The sequence below is a fragment of the Protopterus annectens genome, chromosome 7.part0 (assembly GCF_019279795.1).
Source record: "Protopterus annectens isolate FY-2018-M chromosome 7.part0, PAN1.0, whole genome shotgun sequence".
In the NCBI taxonomy this organism is placed as follows: domain Eukaryota; kingdom Metazoa; phylum Chordata; order Ceratodontiformes; family Protopteridae; genus Protopterus; species Protopterus annectens.
The window spans coordinates 1,043,835,623-1,043,852,282 of NC_056739.1; the positions used below are offsets into that span (position 1 = coordinate 1,043,835,623).

The 16,660-nt window shown below is 37.8% G+C and overlaps 1 protein-coding gene across 1 annotated transcript in view; it reads left to right on the plus strand.

The window, feature by feature from the left end:
• Window positions 1–16,660, plus strand: part of SECISBP2L (SECIS binding protein 2 like) — a 1,453,372-nt gene that overhangs the window by 445,257 nt on the left and 991,455 nt on the right. The window contains exon 8 of the mRNA XM_044077590.1: window positions 4,779–4,916. Coding sequence (XP_043933525.1) covers window positions 4,779–4,916 — 138 coding nt within the window. The remainder of the gene's footprint in view (window positions 1–4,778; window positions 4,917–16,660) is intronic.

Below are 16,660 nucleotides of genomic sequence, written 5' to 3' on the forward strand. Positions count from 1 at the left end.
TTTGCTAGAATTCCCATTGATGATTTTTGTGCTGTGGCTACTTGCTCTACAGTTCATACCTTTGTGTTGCATTACAGATTGAATGTACAGTCCAGATGTCTTGCATCCTTTGACTCCACTATACTCCTGAATATCCTTCCACTATATTCCTTTTTTTGTGGTAGTTTGGGAATCTGTCTCAGTTGTGGAATTGGATAAAAAAGCATCTGATTTGAAATGTCTGTGCTAACCATTATGCTAAATGTGTGTTGTCTTGTTCCATCCATTTTAACATCCCGTCCTCCATTTCCCATCCTAAGTTGTCACTCTTTGGTTCCTGGCTGATCAGTTTGTCCTGCCTAGGGGCCTTGTCTTTTGGACTGGGTGTCACTGTTATATATATCCATTGTTCAGTTAGGTTTGGTTTGCTAGGTCTGTGTTGTTTTTTTTTTTTTGAGTAATATTACAGCTACAAGCAGACAGACTTGATCTGAGGTTACCAGGGTATGAAAGGGAATTATGGGTCGGGGAGAAGTTAGAATGCTGGATCCCACCTGTTAAAAAAAAGCACCAAGACACCACAAATCTAGCGTTATGGTACATACGTAACTTTCCTATCCAGTGTTGTATTTTTCATCTGGCTTCATACTGCTTGGTACTGGATCTGATGCAGGAAAAATCTACAAGTTCAAATTGCCATACTCCACCTCACCTATCTACAGTCCCACGCTCCCTAGAGAATACCTCAGATCAAGTGTGTTGCTCTTCCAGCTAAGCTGATCGATCCATAGCTCCACTTTTGAGTGTATACTTTTTTCTGTTTTTTTTTTTTTTGTCCTTTCTTCCCCTACCACTTAGAATGACATGGGTTAATTAGGCATAGTGTTAGGTTAGGTTTATAGATATTAGGTTTTTAGATATCAGGGTATTTTGTGTGTAGTTAGTAGTGGACCCCCCCCTGGTGTTTTTCTGTTTGTCTTGTTACTCCTTTTACTTATGAGGGTTAATATTTTCTTCTAGGTAGTGTCATATATTACCATATGTCTAGTTTGTATGTTTTTCAATAGAGTTGGCCACCACAAAGAAGGAAGTCTCAGAGGAGATTTCCTTGGTCCACCCTCCAAATAGGGACTCTAGGTCCTTGGACTGGCTAGGGAAGTGCTGTTATGCCTCAGAGACATTCGCTTTAAGGGCACTCAACTACCTTTCCCACCTGACAATGCTTCAGAGTAATCTTGTGGCTGAAGTGTCTAGGAATGTTGAGACACCATTCTCTGAGGTTCAGAGGACACTAGAGACTCAGTTTTCAGCTCTCCAGTTTGCCAATGTCTCCATGAGGCTTGTTTCTAACAGCTGATGGAGCATTCTGAGCAACTGGCACCTGCATTGCCATGCAACATCACACTTGAATGCAGTTGTGCAGTTTCACGTACTGCTTCAAAGCATTTTTCATTAATGCTTCATTAGGTATCTCCTCATTATTTGGACTGAAGATTAAGGACACTCTTACTAGGAGTTAGCAAGATTGGAAGACACTGTCTGCCATCGGAGTACATTTTGCTACCCTTCAGCGAACCTAGTCATGGAATCAGAAGGGGAGCAAATGTCTGTTTTTCAGGAAATCTTAGCAGTCTTCAGGGGATACTCCTCCTTAGAGTTCTCCATGTGGTGGGGGGAACCATAATGGATGCCATCCCTGGGACAGGACCGATCTGCAGAACTAGAGCTTTCATGGAGCCTTCTCCCGAGGACCCTTCCTGTAATTCTGAGAGGTTGCTGAACTGTCCTGCTCTAGTAGCAGTCTGAAGTTGTTTTGCTCCTCACCCAGAAGTCTGGAAGCTGTCACCTCGGACACTTTGGTGTTAAGAGCCACATGCATAGGCTATAACATTCCATTTTTAGAACTACAGAGTTTCATTCACAAACCTTTCCCTGACATTCCACCTCATCTGAGACAGCAGGCAGCAGAAGAGAATCAGAAGCGGCTTGTAAAACAAGTTATCCAGGAGGTCCCACCAGACCAACAAAAACCGGGGTCTGCTTGTGGTTCTTTTTGGTGCCAAAAAAGAACAAGGACCTCAGGCTATTACTCTATTTGAGCGTACTGAATCCCTTCATAAAACAGACCAAATTCCTGATGGTCACGGTGCATTCCTTCCTACCTCTGCTGAGTAAGGACGACTGGATGTGCTCAACACACCTCAAGGACATCTACCATCATATCAAGACAGAAAGATGATCCAGGAGGTTCCTGTGCTTTCTTTTGGGGGCAGTCATTACCATTTCAGAGCCCTGACATTTGGTCTCACTGCCATCCCTGGGCATTCACTAATTGTGTGGCAGTGGTGGCTGCCTGGTTCCAACTGCTGGGATTTCATGTCATTTCATACCTGGACTATTGACCCCTTACTGCCCCCATGAGAGCATTTCTAAATATGGTTAAGGATACCTTACTCCAGTTGTGTGGCCATTTAGGGATAACTGTCATTTATTAAAAGTCAAGTCTACCACCTGTCCAAGCATTAGAATTCATAGACTTGTCACTTAGATGCCATCAACTAAATTGCAAAGCTCCCAAGCTCCTGAGTAATCAGCCTTCAGTTCCACACAGTATCTGTGCTTGCTGACTCCTCAGTGGTCGCTCACAGTGCAATGAGCCTATTTAACTCACCAAATGGACTTTCTTGTCAGGCTGACAAAGGCTCGTCACAATCAGATTCAGTGGTGGTTAGAGTCACCTTTGGTAACTAATAGGAGACTGTTCATTCTTCCTCCTCCATTGGCTACAGTCACTATGGACACCTCATTTCATTGTTGGGGGGGGGTGCATTTTGAAGAGAGGTCAGTTTAAGGGTCCTGTTCTTCCATGGTTGCCAATGTTCTGGAGATGAGAGCTGTCCTCCTGGCATTGCAGGCCTTTCAGGGAGTCCTCCTCAGTGGTGTGATTTTGATCCAGATGGACATTGTCTTTTGTCTGGTTTCTAAACAAAGGGGGGAAACACATTCTTATCCTCTTTATTGAGAGACCATGAGAATTTGGCAGTGGATGATCTCCTCTCAATGGTTTTTGATTGCAAGGCACATACTGAGGAGATCCATCATTTTGGCAGAAAATCTGAGTCTTCTATGTGCATATCCTCCAGATCCTCTAATAATCAAATTTTTCCAGAAGACAGCCCATTGCATAGTGACATTGATCCTCCTTGCTCCCTTCTGAACTCGTCAGGTGTGGGTTCCCTTTCTGTGGCCTCTTCTGAGATACCAACAGTAAAAAAACTCGTACAGCTAAAGCCAGCAAGAAAATTCACAGAGTACTAGTGTCCACTCACTCTGGCCAGAGGTAGGATAGATTGTGGTTGTGACATTCTCTTCTGAGATACCCTGCTTGAGTTCTGGATCCCAGTTCGATTTTATTTCTCATCTAGCTGGTCTAGATCCTCATGACAAGACTCTTCTCCTAGGATGGCTGAGTGGGAGAGGTTTTATTTCTCTTTTTCTTGAGTCCTTTGTTCTCTTTCTTTCATATAGACTTTATACCTTGGTGTTAGATTGAAAGGGGGCAAACTCGATCTGAAGTATCCTCTAAGGAGCTGGGAGTTGTGGGTAGAGGAGGCAGAGCTCAGTGAGTTAAAGGCTTGTGGATTTGGCTGTAGTGGATCCAAGTCATATCCGATAATCTGCTGGTTGAACTAGTCAGAGACGGACAACAGGAAACTATTGTTCTGGTAAGCACATAGCTTTCCTTTTTACTTTACTGTGCATGAACAGGGTACTGTAGTGATGCACTAAATTTTACATAACTTTTGTATTTTTCATAAAGACCGTTCACTGTGCATGAACATAATTCTTCTCTGCCCCACCCCTACTACCAGAACATCAGGCTATTCTAAGTAAAAACAGCAATGTTGAATTTTTTTCTTTTTTTTTTTTTTTAACTACTGACTATTTTGTGTATGGGGCAAAGCTGTATCAAGGGTGGGGCAAAAAAAGGTGGCTGCCCAGGAACAAGCTTTTGGGGGACATGATTGCTAGTGCATTTGAGATGCTGATTGTTTCCTGCAATCAGTGCCAGCAATAATTTAAGCCGCTGCATTCACGGATTATGGCTGCCTAAATGACAGTCAGTGTTTGCATTAGGAACTGCAGCAAAGAGCCATTATACTACTTTTCTACAGTTTAGCAAAGGTTTTGACACAGTTTAATAAATGGCAGTTATGCTGATAAATGGTAGCTCTTTGCTCATCCCGAAGATCTTTTTTTAGCTTAAGCAAACTGGAGAAAGGAGCTGTATTAGCTGCTTACTGCAATGTTGATAAAGCAAAGAGACACTTAGGGTAGTTTCACTGAACATTTTTATGGTGGAGTGCAGTAGTGATGCTTAAATGGGTCATTTTTAAGTTTGATAGCCTGGAGAATGGCAGGAGAGATTGGAAAAAAAGTGACAGGGAGAGCTGGGAATGCCTTGTTCTAGAATATACTAACATGCTTTACCTTTTAGTTGATATGTGCAATGTTTCTATAGTTAAAGTGCATTCTTTGTATGTAACTCTCTTGTTGGTAGCAGAAGAGATGCTAACAGAGATGCACTAAATCCAGAAGTTGGAGGAACAAAATTCTGCTGGTCATAATCAAAAGTGTCATGGAGTTTGGGAGCCACCGAAGTTATTGGATATCTGTTATGGAAATTCAAGTGTTCTAGTACCACTAAATGTACAATTCTCTGACACAACTGTGTGTTTTATGTTGCCTTTTATGTCTGAAGTTCTGCTTACTGTAAATTTTCTCACTTTGCTGTACAGGGATGCTTTAGAGGTGACAGAAAACAGAGTACCTCATCTGAAAGAAGGAAGAACCAACAAAACCGACAAGATGGGAAATTAGCAAGCCTGAGCTGTGTAAATGGGACAGATGGAAATATGGAATCCTTACATTTTGAGGTGAAATTAACTGACACATTTTTTTTCAGCAGCTCACTTTAGTTCTTCATCATGTATTTCTCTTTATTTAATTCCTAATTGGTTAAGTCAAGTGGTTCATAGTCTTTTTTTTATTTAATCATAACTTTGTCCATAGTCAATATGCAGTACCAAATAAAATGCTGTGATTTACAAAGAATGGATTTGAGGAAGTCTGCAAAGGAAGAAAATTTAATTTTTGTAGAGATTAGTAATAGATGTGCAATTCTTAAAACAGACAGTATTATGATATTTGCTTAATCCCTTAATATGTGACTATTTTCTAGGTGATCATCCCCAGACTTCTGTTTTTGCTGTTGTATAAATGTCTGTTACTGCAAAATTGTTTAGCATTTTTCTTAAAATGTTCATGGTATTTAACTGGGATAGTTATAAAACTCCTCTTGACTTTCCTCAAAGACAAAGGATAGTCATCTTTTTGAATTTTAATAAGAAGCAAGTTTGATACAGTTTTTAATCCTCAGCATATCAAATGAATACAAGTAGGACTTTTGTACAAAATACTTTTTTAGGCTTAAAGTTTGGGAGTCGTATGTGGTAAAGTACATTACTTGATAACTTGTGTTCAGTGAGGAGACTGAGCGTTTTGTATTTTTTGTATATGTGTGTGTATATATATATATATGTATATATATATATATATATATATATATATATATATATATATATATATATATTTATTTATTTATTTTTTTAACTCTAAAGAGATCTGAAAGCTTCACTTTTGTTTTCAGATGAATGGTTTAGAAGTGTTTCTCTCTCTAAATTTCAAAAGCCATTCTTAAGCGAATTTGACCCTAAACTCAAATAATATCACCTGTCTACTGCTTCAAGTTATTTTTATGAAATTTTCAGAACAAGACCACTTGATTAGCAGTGTATTTGTGCTGTGTATTGCATGGCCTAATGGCAATTAAGCAAGGTAGACAGCAGAATGTTAAATATGTATGCTTTTATCAGAAAGAGTAAAATATGTGTAACATGCTATAACATAAATGACAGAAAATATAACTTTTTCTAAAAAAGAGTATTACATTTGATTCTTAAGCCATGCGAACGCCCACAGAGTTGCTCATTATATATGAGCTTATCAGCATGAAGAAATGCAAAATGCACATTTTTGTTTTGAAATGATTTGTATAAAAGCAAAGTAGCCAAAAGGCTGTGTAAGACTACTGGCTGTGCCGAACAATATAAGACTATTTCTTTGAAACCATATGAAATAATGCAGTAAATGTATCAAAATAATTTCATGACCCTGAGGTGTACAGTGCACTTAGCTAGAGATTCTAGGTGACAAATGCTCATTATCAAGTAATGTACTTTACCATATATGGCTTCATATTGTAGGATGTCATATTTTCAGTAACAAAAAACTTCCCCTGTTCAGAATAAATCTATCAGATTTTTACTTCTTCCGTAATTACAAATTAGTAAAGATGTGTTCTTGATCATGTAATTTGTATGTTAATCAGCAGCAGTTTATATACTGCACTGCATTGGAAACAATGCAATGTAAAATGTCAAACTGACAGTAAACGTTAATGTACTGCATTGGTATCTCTGTATAAACAACCTTATTCCATTACATCTTTGAGATTTCATTATAAAACCTTTAGGCAATAACAACAGGTTCTTCTTCTGCAAAAATGAACCTAGAACTGCTATTCTACCATTAGTGGTCTTAGTGCAGTTCAATGCTGAATTTGATGCCACTGTTTTTTCTACTGTAAACCAGCTGTTTAGCCACAGCATTTGACAAGTGGAAAAAAAAAAACTTTCTTCTGGTAAAATATGCACAAGTTCTGCTTGTGATTTAATGAAAACTCAGAAAAGATTTGTTCTTGGTCATTACATTTTTCTGTGTACCGATCAGAAGTTAAATACAAGACTTCTAGTGGAGCTGAATATAATGCAGAATGATAAACTGACATTGAAGACATATAACACCTTGTATGTGGTATTCATGTATAAAGGGCTGTATTTTACTCATCCTTGAGACAGCAGTATAAGGTGTGCAGCTACAACATGCAGCTAAGACTTTTATTCTGCATGTAGTGATCTTTTTTCAAACTCCTTTATTGAATTATCACTTGTGACATAGCCAAATTTACATTTATATAAAGGTAATCAAACTATATTAACATAGACATTATACTTCACATATGTTATATATCATATAACCTAAGCAGTATTACATAAATTATTCAATTCCTACTTTTTTTTTAAACAAGAAACATCTTGATTAAACCATCACTTACTACATAGGTAATCATATATTTATATAAATGAAAACAAACCACAACAACACAATCCTAGTCACAAGCATTTTACATCACAAACCATGCTGACACAGTCCCATTTGCAAACATTATACATCATTTATAATCTACCCAATCTTTCTCATTCAAACATTACATAACTCGTGTAAGTCCTGCTGCCTTTTAGGCCTCATTCCTCCCTTGTATGTATTGTTCCCACAATTCGCACTTTTTCCTATGTAGTTTGCTCCTACCATTTTCTAAAGTTCTCAATTCCAGTTGTTTTATTTCTGTTACTATATTCACTGCTTCCAGTATAGTTGGTTTAAATTTTGATTTCCATTTTCTATTAATTGCTTTTTGGCAGCCACCATTATTAAGACATAGCAAGGTTTTACCATGTCTAGGCAATTCCAATTGTGTATCATAGCTCAGAAAAATCATCTCCCTCATCAGACCAATCTTCCCACCTGGCATCTGTGACAGTGCATCCCACAGAGAATCCTTAAAGTCTGCCAACTCAATGCACTCCCAGAAAATATGTTCTCAATTACTTTTTTCTTCCCCTTCATACATCAAACATGTGCTGTCTACTTGAGGAAAAATTCTCTGGAGTCTGCTTGGGGTATAAAGATATCTATGTAAACATTTCCAAGCAAAAATCTTAAATCTTCTAGATTGTGTTGCATATTTGGGAGACGTACATAAATCCTCCAATTGTTTCTTTGTGAATTGCTTATCCAGTTTCTCCTCCCAATCCTTTCTACCCTCCTCTGATTCTTATAGTTGTCGTGCAATATTTTATATGCTCTACACATTATTCCTTTTTTAGTGGCAGCTTCTGTTCTATATTCAGTTAAAAACTCTGCCACTGCTGGTCTTTCATTTAGGATCCCCCTATTTCTTTCTCTTTGCCTTTACTCTGGTATCAATCCCTGATAGGGAAAGCAGTCTCTAACGTGCAGTCCAAATAAATTATTGGCGTTTTCCCATTCTGTCATCTTTCCCTCTCTAGTTATTTGCTCCTAATACCTTTGTTCCTTTGCCAGTTTTCTCCAATAATTTCTGGCCACAACGTGCCTATTGTCTGTATCCCTTATTGCAGTCATCCCTATCAGCTGAATATCCTTTTTCCTTTCCGTGTTGGTTTAGTCCTTAGAATACTTTCTGCTACTTTATGGATATAATATTCAGCATGACTATCGCTGTTCTCCTTAAAGGCCTGCATCCAAAGTCCCAGTCTTCACTTGTTTCTTGAGCTTCCCCCATGTTTCATTATCATCACTTTCTACTTTGAATTATAGTTTTCTGCTTGTGCTATGTATAGGAGTCTTAACTGTGCAGCTCTGAAATACCCCTTCAAATTGGGTAATCCCAAACTGCCCTGTTCTGTGGGAAGAATCAGCTTATCCCTCTTGATTCCTCCCATTTTCCCCTGCCATATAAAGTTCTTCAGCTGTTTATTAATTGCTACCCACAACTTCTCCTCTGGTTGCCAAAAATGACCTGTGTGTAAGACTAAAGGGACTAAAAACATTTTAACTGCTTGTATCTTACTATCCATATCCTTTTAATAAAGCTTCCATTTCGTCAGTTTTTATATTATCTTTTGTTTAGCCTGTTACCACTTGTCTTTATCTGCCACACTAGAGTAATTTTTAATCTATACTTCTAAATATTTCATTTTCTCATATCCCCATAGATATGGGTATTCCTGAACAAGTTCATGTGTGGGTACATCATTTACCACTATTGCCTTTGTTTTGGCTTCATTAATTTTATATCCCGAAAAGATATGAAATTGTCTCAAAATGTTCAACAAAACTGTAATGTCTTTTCTGGGTTTATCTGGTACAAAAATATCATCATCTGCAAATAAAGCCAGCTTTTCTTGACTACCATACCAATTATATCCTTGAATTTCTGAGTCACATATTTTCTTTTCCAGTGGTTCTAAATGTAATGCAAATAATAAAGGGGAAAGAGGGCAGACCTATTTCAATACTGCCTGGTTCCTGTGCTCAAGCCGAAATTATCAGAAGGACTCCACCCACTTTAATTTTGGCCTCCCAATTCCTCATATATTCTCCTAATGAACCTTATATTTTTTTCAGGAAATGCAAATGCTTCCATTGCCCTTCTCATAAAGCCCCAGCTTACTCTGAAATGCTTTCTCTTCATCAAGACCCATCAACAACAATGGTATTTTCTTGCATTCTGCTTCCCTGTAGATCTTCAGTTTTCTGTGTCAAATCTTTGCCTTCCCTCCACAAAACCACTTTGACCCATATCTATTAGTTTTGGCATTACTTTTGCCATTCTTTTAGCCATTATTGACATGAACACTTTATAATCATGGTTATGTATTGAAATGGGCCTGTATGAAACTAGATCTGATGGATCCTTACCCTCTTTAGGTATTACAGCTACCACTACTTTCTTGCAGGATGGTGGTACTTCTCCTCCTCTTAAGATATTGTTAAACAAAACTTTCTTGATGTTTGAGTTTATTCCTCCTAGCTTATAAACTTCCACAGGAATACCATCTATTCCTGTGGACTTTTCCTGTAGATTGGTTATACATCACATTTTTCTCATCTCCTCCTGCCCTAACTGTTAGAAATTGAGTCTCGTCTACCTCTACACTTGGCATATTTAATTCTTCCATAAACATTTCCATTTGTATCTTTTCTTGATTTTCATATTTCTCTGCTTTTTAGAAACTCTCATAGAATTTTTGAAATATTTCTAATACCTCTACAGGATCTCTTGTTACCTTCTTTGTTATAGGCTCCCCTAAGTTTGTCAGACAGCCCTTTCTATGTTCTGTTGCCTGAGTCGTCATGCTAAAAGTTTTTGTGCTCTAGTTTTATCAAAAAAACAGTTACTTAACAGCAATCTTTCTAAGCTCAAGCATATTATCGAGGTAATCCCTTATTTTCTGCCTAGAATTCTACAGTCAATCCTTTTCTTGTTTTGTGAGATTTCTCCATTCTGCAATACTGTCACATTTGTCAGTCCCTCTAAATAATTCTTGTTACTTCTTAACTACAGCTCCATTTCTTTTATTTCCACCCTGTTTTTAAACTTCACCTTAATCTTACCTTTCTCCCTACCAATATTTTCAGAAGAAATTTCTGTCCTCTCCAACAGCTCTTGAATAATCTCCACTACCCATTCCTTAAATTCCTCTCTTTTCAGCAGATAGGTGGAAAGTGCCAATGTCTCATTTTTATTTCATTATCCTGTATTTTTATTTTAGCAGTTATTGGCACATGGCCTGAAATAGTTATTGGGTGGGTATCCAGACCTTCAGTTAAATGCACATGTTCCTGTAAAATGTAGCCTAGCCCAGTTTTTTATTTCTTGGGGAATAATATGGAAGGACACTCCAAACTCCTGTTAACTGAATTCACATCTTCCATGCCAAATATTTTCATAAATTTCTTCAAAAGTCTGCCTTCCTTTTTATATTTTCCCTTGTAGGCCCCCCCAGACACATCTTCACTGCTGCAAATCAAGTTCCAGTCCCCACCTATAAATAATATTCCTTGCCTGAAAACTGATTATTTTGCCAGAATTTTCTTAAGCTCCATTACAGCAGTTTTAGGTGGAATGGAAATACATGCTAGTGTAATCCTCCTTCCTTGCCAGTAGCCTCCTTCCTTGCCAGTAGACAAATCTGTCATTATTATCTTTATCTTCTTCTGTCACTATTGGTGCTCTGCTTGCAGTTAATATAAGTACTTCTTTTTTCCTTTGTCCCAGGTATTCTGCTGAATAACCATCCAGAAAACCTTTCTTTATGAAATTCACATGTTCAGTTCTTTCTAAGCGTGTCTTCTGTAGCAAAGCTATTTGCACTCTACATTTTTAATATAGTTCACTACTCTTTCTTGTCTGTATTAATCTGTGAGGCCATTTTTATTTAAAGACATTAAAAGAGCATCATTGAATTAAAAAGTTATTATTCTCAACTTTTATGTATAACACTTTTTTGTTAAATGTCTAGTTCCAGCTTTTGTGTTACATGCATACACAGTTTGGCAGGTTGAACTTTTATACATTTGTTTCTTGTCATATACATTGAGCCTCTGTCATATATTATAAAACTCTTTATTTTATTGAAAGCCCTCAAACAGAAACACAAAAACACCCCCAATATCCTTCTAAAACCTATTAAATTAATACTAACACACAAAACTATGTACACCTTCAGATATTGAAATTGTACCCTCACAATAGGAACAAAAGTCCCAAACCTACGGCCACGCTCACAGACTTGAGTTAGCCTAAAATAAAGGTCATCCATTCTATGACACATGGTGCAGCTTGTGCTTCTACTAATGGCAGATTGGTTTTGTCTTGAACCATTATAGCTCTCCCAGATGGGAAGACCCCCAAATGTTTTCATAGAACATTAACTACCTTGGGAAAGCCCCTGAATGCTTTCAGAGAACATGATCTACTTTGGGAAAACCTCTGAATGCGTTCAGAGAACATTATCTCTTAGCCAATTTATTTTTTCTTTTTTTTCCCTCAGCCAATCACTCTCCACCAGGCTGTAGCCAGTTTCTCTTTATCAGATTGTCTCCATGGAGACATGAGAACCAGTCAGCCATTTTCTCTTTACTATTAGATTGTTTCCATGGAAATATTAAGACCAGCTGCAGAATTGTTACTGAGCTTACACGTATTTGCTAGAAAAAAAGCCTCACAGTATTCAATATTCTTTTCATTTACCTGCTTTCTCTCAAAATGTGTAATAAATCAGTCTAAGGTCTTTAAGCCAGTCATTTCTCCATGCAAGAATGAGAAAAAGCACATTAATGTTTTTTTTATCATGCTTTTTAACAAGGCTTTTTTATACATTGCAGTGCCTCCATTTTTTTATACATTGTAGTGCCTCCATTTCTTAAAAGTGAACAAGAAGACAAAAAGAGGGGAGAAAGAAAAGAAAAAAACAGCAGCATCTGTTTACAATCCTTATTGCATTTAAAAATAACTGAAAAAATTACTTTATAGCACGTAAAGAAAACTACATACCACAAAATCTGTACTATTTAAGAAAAAAATATTTACTTGCAGTTAACTACCTGTAGTGATTTTGGTACAGTACAGCACTGAATTTAACACACCACTATAGCTTTTTCAGATCTTGTCATCTCAGCATCTGTAGTGGTAAAGTGTACAGGACTTTTACATCTGAAAAAACAACTAAAAACTTATTCAAGGTCATTACTGTTTTCTACCTACCTGACAGATGTAGATACAACACACACAGTAGAAACTGAGTATAATGCAAAAATTCTGACTGTGACAATGAAGTCATATGAATTTGGGCACCTTGGTACCTTTGTATGTAAGCCCCCCTCCCCCTTAAAATTTCATTGTGAAACTTTGTGTCAGTAATAGGAGAACAGTAGAAAGTTCAGTTATAAAATGCAGCTAAGAATACTTTTCCACCATTACAGATTTTTGTGTAGCTCAACACTGAATTTGAACCAAAACTACTCCAGACTGTGGCATTTTAGTAATGATGCATTACAACTGCAAAAAAAAATTCTCTTGAAATTTGTAAGATGTTTACTTTGTATCTAGTGTCTGCTATGTAAAGATGTATTCCAAACCAAACCAGTAATGTAGTCTCCTCACTAAGCATAAGTTAAATGCAATATCCACTGAGTGTAATGTAAAATGTGAGACTGGCAGTGAAGTCGCACACAAGCTTCTGCATTTAGTACTTATTGTAGAAAACCCTGTATGTTGATCAGCCTGTAAGAGATGATGCTTTGAGGTGGTCCACATAGGACTTGTTTTCTTTACCACAAATTCTTTCTGTAAGGAACATCTGTAGTTGCTCCACTTGTTCTGCATACCTGCCAAAGGGTGCATTGTACTCAATGACTGGCCTTCTGAGAGTAGAGTACAGTGGAAAATAACATGTGTGGATCTGGGTCTGGTACACTTGCTTATAAGTTGTGCAACATGGAATGATTTTCTTATTAGTGTAGACACATGGTCGTCAGTGACCAAGTGAGTGTCTACATGTGTTCCCAAATTCCTGTTTACTAGGTCTACTGTTAGGGGTGTATTATCAATGTAGTAATTCACAGGTGTGACTGTCTTACTGACGTATACTGTTATGTACTTCTTAGCACTTAAGACAGTGATTCCTGCACCGGTTATTAGTATGTGCCATGCCTTCTTGGAGAATGTTTGTTTCTTGGAAGGATTCAGTGACTGCACGTAATTTACAATCATCTGCAAAGTTGCATAGTCAGAGGCCTTTGACTTTAGCTTTGGCTTCAGAGAAATGAATGCCAAACAGGAGTGGTCCCAGCATCAAGTCCTGAAGGACTCTGCTAGTGACCAGCCTTCTTGTGGAGAAAGACTTCCTTATCTTAACTTGAATCCTAGCAGCTGATGTGAGGGTTAATGCCTACTTCATTGAGCTTGTTTGAAAAGCTGGCATAGAGAAGTATGCTGAATACTTTGTTTGGGGCAAGGTAATCAGAATGCAGTATTTGCCTTCATCTGCCTTGGTCTTTCTCAAAGTAATCCACCAGCTGGAATAGGCATGAACTTCCTTTGACAAAGCCAAACTTGAGTTGCATCCAGTGTCTGAAGATTTTCTATGTCGTTATTTATCATGTGCTTGCTAATTCTTTCCATGCCCTTGCATATGAGACTTACCAGGCTTATGGGCCAGTGGTTTCCTAGGTCTATGAATGGCCTGCGCTTATGCAGTGGGATAACAGTTGCAGTTCTCCATTCACGTGGCATGAAGTCTGTTTGGAGACTGCAGTTGAATAGTGCTTCTAAAGGCCCTGAAAGGAGATATCCTTGGATATTATTTGATCCTTTGATGCAGTGATTTTTGACTTGGAGAGTGCATTGAGGGCATGTTTTCTGCTGATAGTTGGGGAGCTGTGGTTGAGGGCATTTCTAGAAAAGTATCTGGTGGAGAAAACAGAATAAAATTGGAGCTGAATATATCTGCCAGAAGGCTTGATAGGTCCTCATTCAGTGTCTGTGGCACCATTTAAAATTAGTATCACTCTGTTGTGTATTACCTTTGAGATTTTGCTTCACTCCTCTACCCTACCCCCAATTCCCACCAACTCTTCTTACTCTGTTACACTTCCTGCATACACATTTCACTTGTGACATTTATTCCAAATCCCTCCCCCAAATAACCTTAGTACATCTGGACATGTACTTCTGTTTCTTGTTTTCTACTTCCTTATCTCTTTTTAATTTTTAGCCCCATTCTCAACTATCTTTTTCCCTCCCATACTCCTTTGCACTGTATCTGTTTATAATCACTCTCTCCCTAATAGTACCTATCTATTCCACATTGTATCCTTTTCATTTCCCAAAAAATCCTCATTTTTTTTCTTATTTTGACTACATCATTATGCTCTAGTTTTTAGTACCCCTCTATTCCTTAGATTCCAGAAAAGATAATAGGACAATCTACCTCTGTTCTTCTTTACAAAATACTCCTCTCCTTACCTATCCTCTTCAACTATTCAGAATCCACCATCACTGAATCTCCTACTTTCCTGAAACTTCTTGTTTCTTTCTTCATGGTTTCTTGCCCAATACCGGACATCTATAAAATACAGATTCCTGTACTTAATTATGCTACTCTTCAGCGTATCCTCAATTCATCTACTCCTACTATGCCATCTGTCCTACCATGACTCAATAATATATCACAATATCTGTTTAGATCTGTCCCAACCACCTATCCATGCTTCCTACTTACACTCTCCACACATTGTACCAAATCTATTCAATATTGCACCTCATGTTTATTCCAAATGTAGGCTAATTGCACAAGAATCCTCTCCAAAAACAAGTATGCATTATTCCCTATTATGCTAAAATCCTTCTAGGAGAAGACAGTCACCCTAATTCTGGCATTACTTATCATAGTGAATACAAAGATAATTCTGCTCCACATACTTTTGTAAACCAACAGTCAAATCCCCAGTCCTGGTGATCTAATTTTTGCTGCAATAATTGTTAGAAGTATAAGAAATAAAACTTATCTAGATGCCTGGGTTAACCAGCATAAGCCTGATGTTCTCATTGTAACTAAAATTTGGCTTAAACCCAGCATAAATGACTCAGAAGTTATACTCCTTGGCTGTAATGTCATCTGTAATGATTGTATAAAGAGGAAGGGTGGTGGTATTGCTGTAATATTTCGCAATACCTACCACATTTCCCCTTACAGAAAACCAACACCAAAATTCAGTTCAGCAGAGCTTCTTATTGCTTTCCTTAAAATAAACAATCCATCCTGGCGATAATGCAGCTATACTGGAAAATGTCCTACATTGGATATCCTAACATACAAGGAATGTATCAAACCCAGAGATGTTGGACATGCTACACTTAAAAATCCCAATCTCTCTGAACTACACGCTCCAGGGACCTAAACCTTGTCACCACAATAAACAGAAGATGCTGGAGGGATAGATTCCTGTCCCAGAGACTTCCCATACTCTGGAACAAACTACCAATTCATGTCAAGAAAAGCTCCTCACTGGCCCTCTTTAAGAAAAATCGTGACGACCGGGTGGGAAATAGAAAATTCACCCCGAGGATCACTTCCATGGCGCTGCTTGACAGGGCCACAGCTAAATAATTTTCTTGGGTGGTGAAAGCCAGGGAACCTTTTTAGGTAGGCCTATGTAGGCACCAAGGCCGATAGCCTAATACCTACCTATGAAACTATTTCCACAAGAAAAAAATATTACTAGGTGATGTGAATGTTGATTGGTTGGACATAAACTCTAACTCCTCTCCATCTAGCATGAACTTAAATGGTTTCACACAACTAATTAATAGCCCCCACATTATAGCAAGACATCAAGTTCTCCATTAGATTGGAACTTTGTATCAGACCCTAGCAAGTACACAACCACAAGTACAATGTCGCTCTCTCAGTGATCATCTTCCAATCTGTATGACTAGACATCTCACACATCTAGTTAAACAGCGTATTTATAAAACAACATGTAACCTTTCCAGGTTTAAACTAGGAATGTTCATTACTACACTGTCATCTGTTAACTGGAACTTTCTAAAAATCCTCCCCTTAGACGATGGTGTAATCAAATTCAGTACAACTTTTCTAAATATCCTAAACAGCCTTGCACCTCCTAGAAGGGGGAGTCTGAAAATAAATACTGCAATTTGGCTATCCAAAAAGGAGGAGAATGTTAATGCAGTATAGAAAAAAGCATGGAAAGAATAAGCTAGAGATAATGGCAAACTAGTTTCTTCCTTATTTCTAGACTTGTCTAAAGTCTTCAACACAGTTTGTCACAGCAAACTTCTTAAAATGTCCTCACTAGGTCTATCTGTCTACACATCTGTGGTTCAAAAGCTACCTGTCCAATAGGCATCAGTCTGTAAAATGGCACT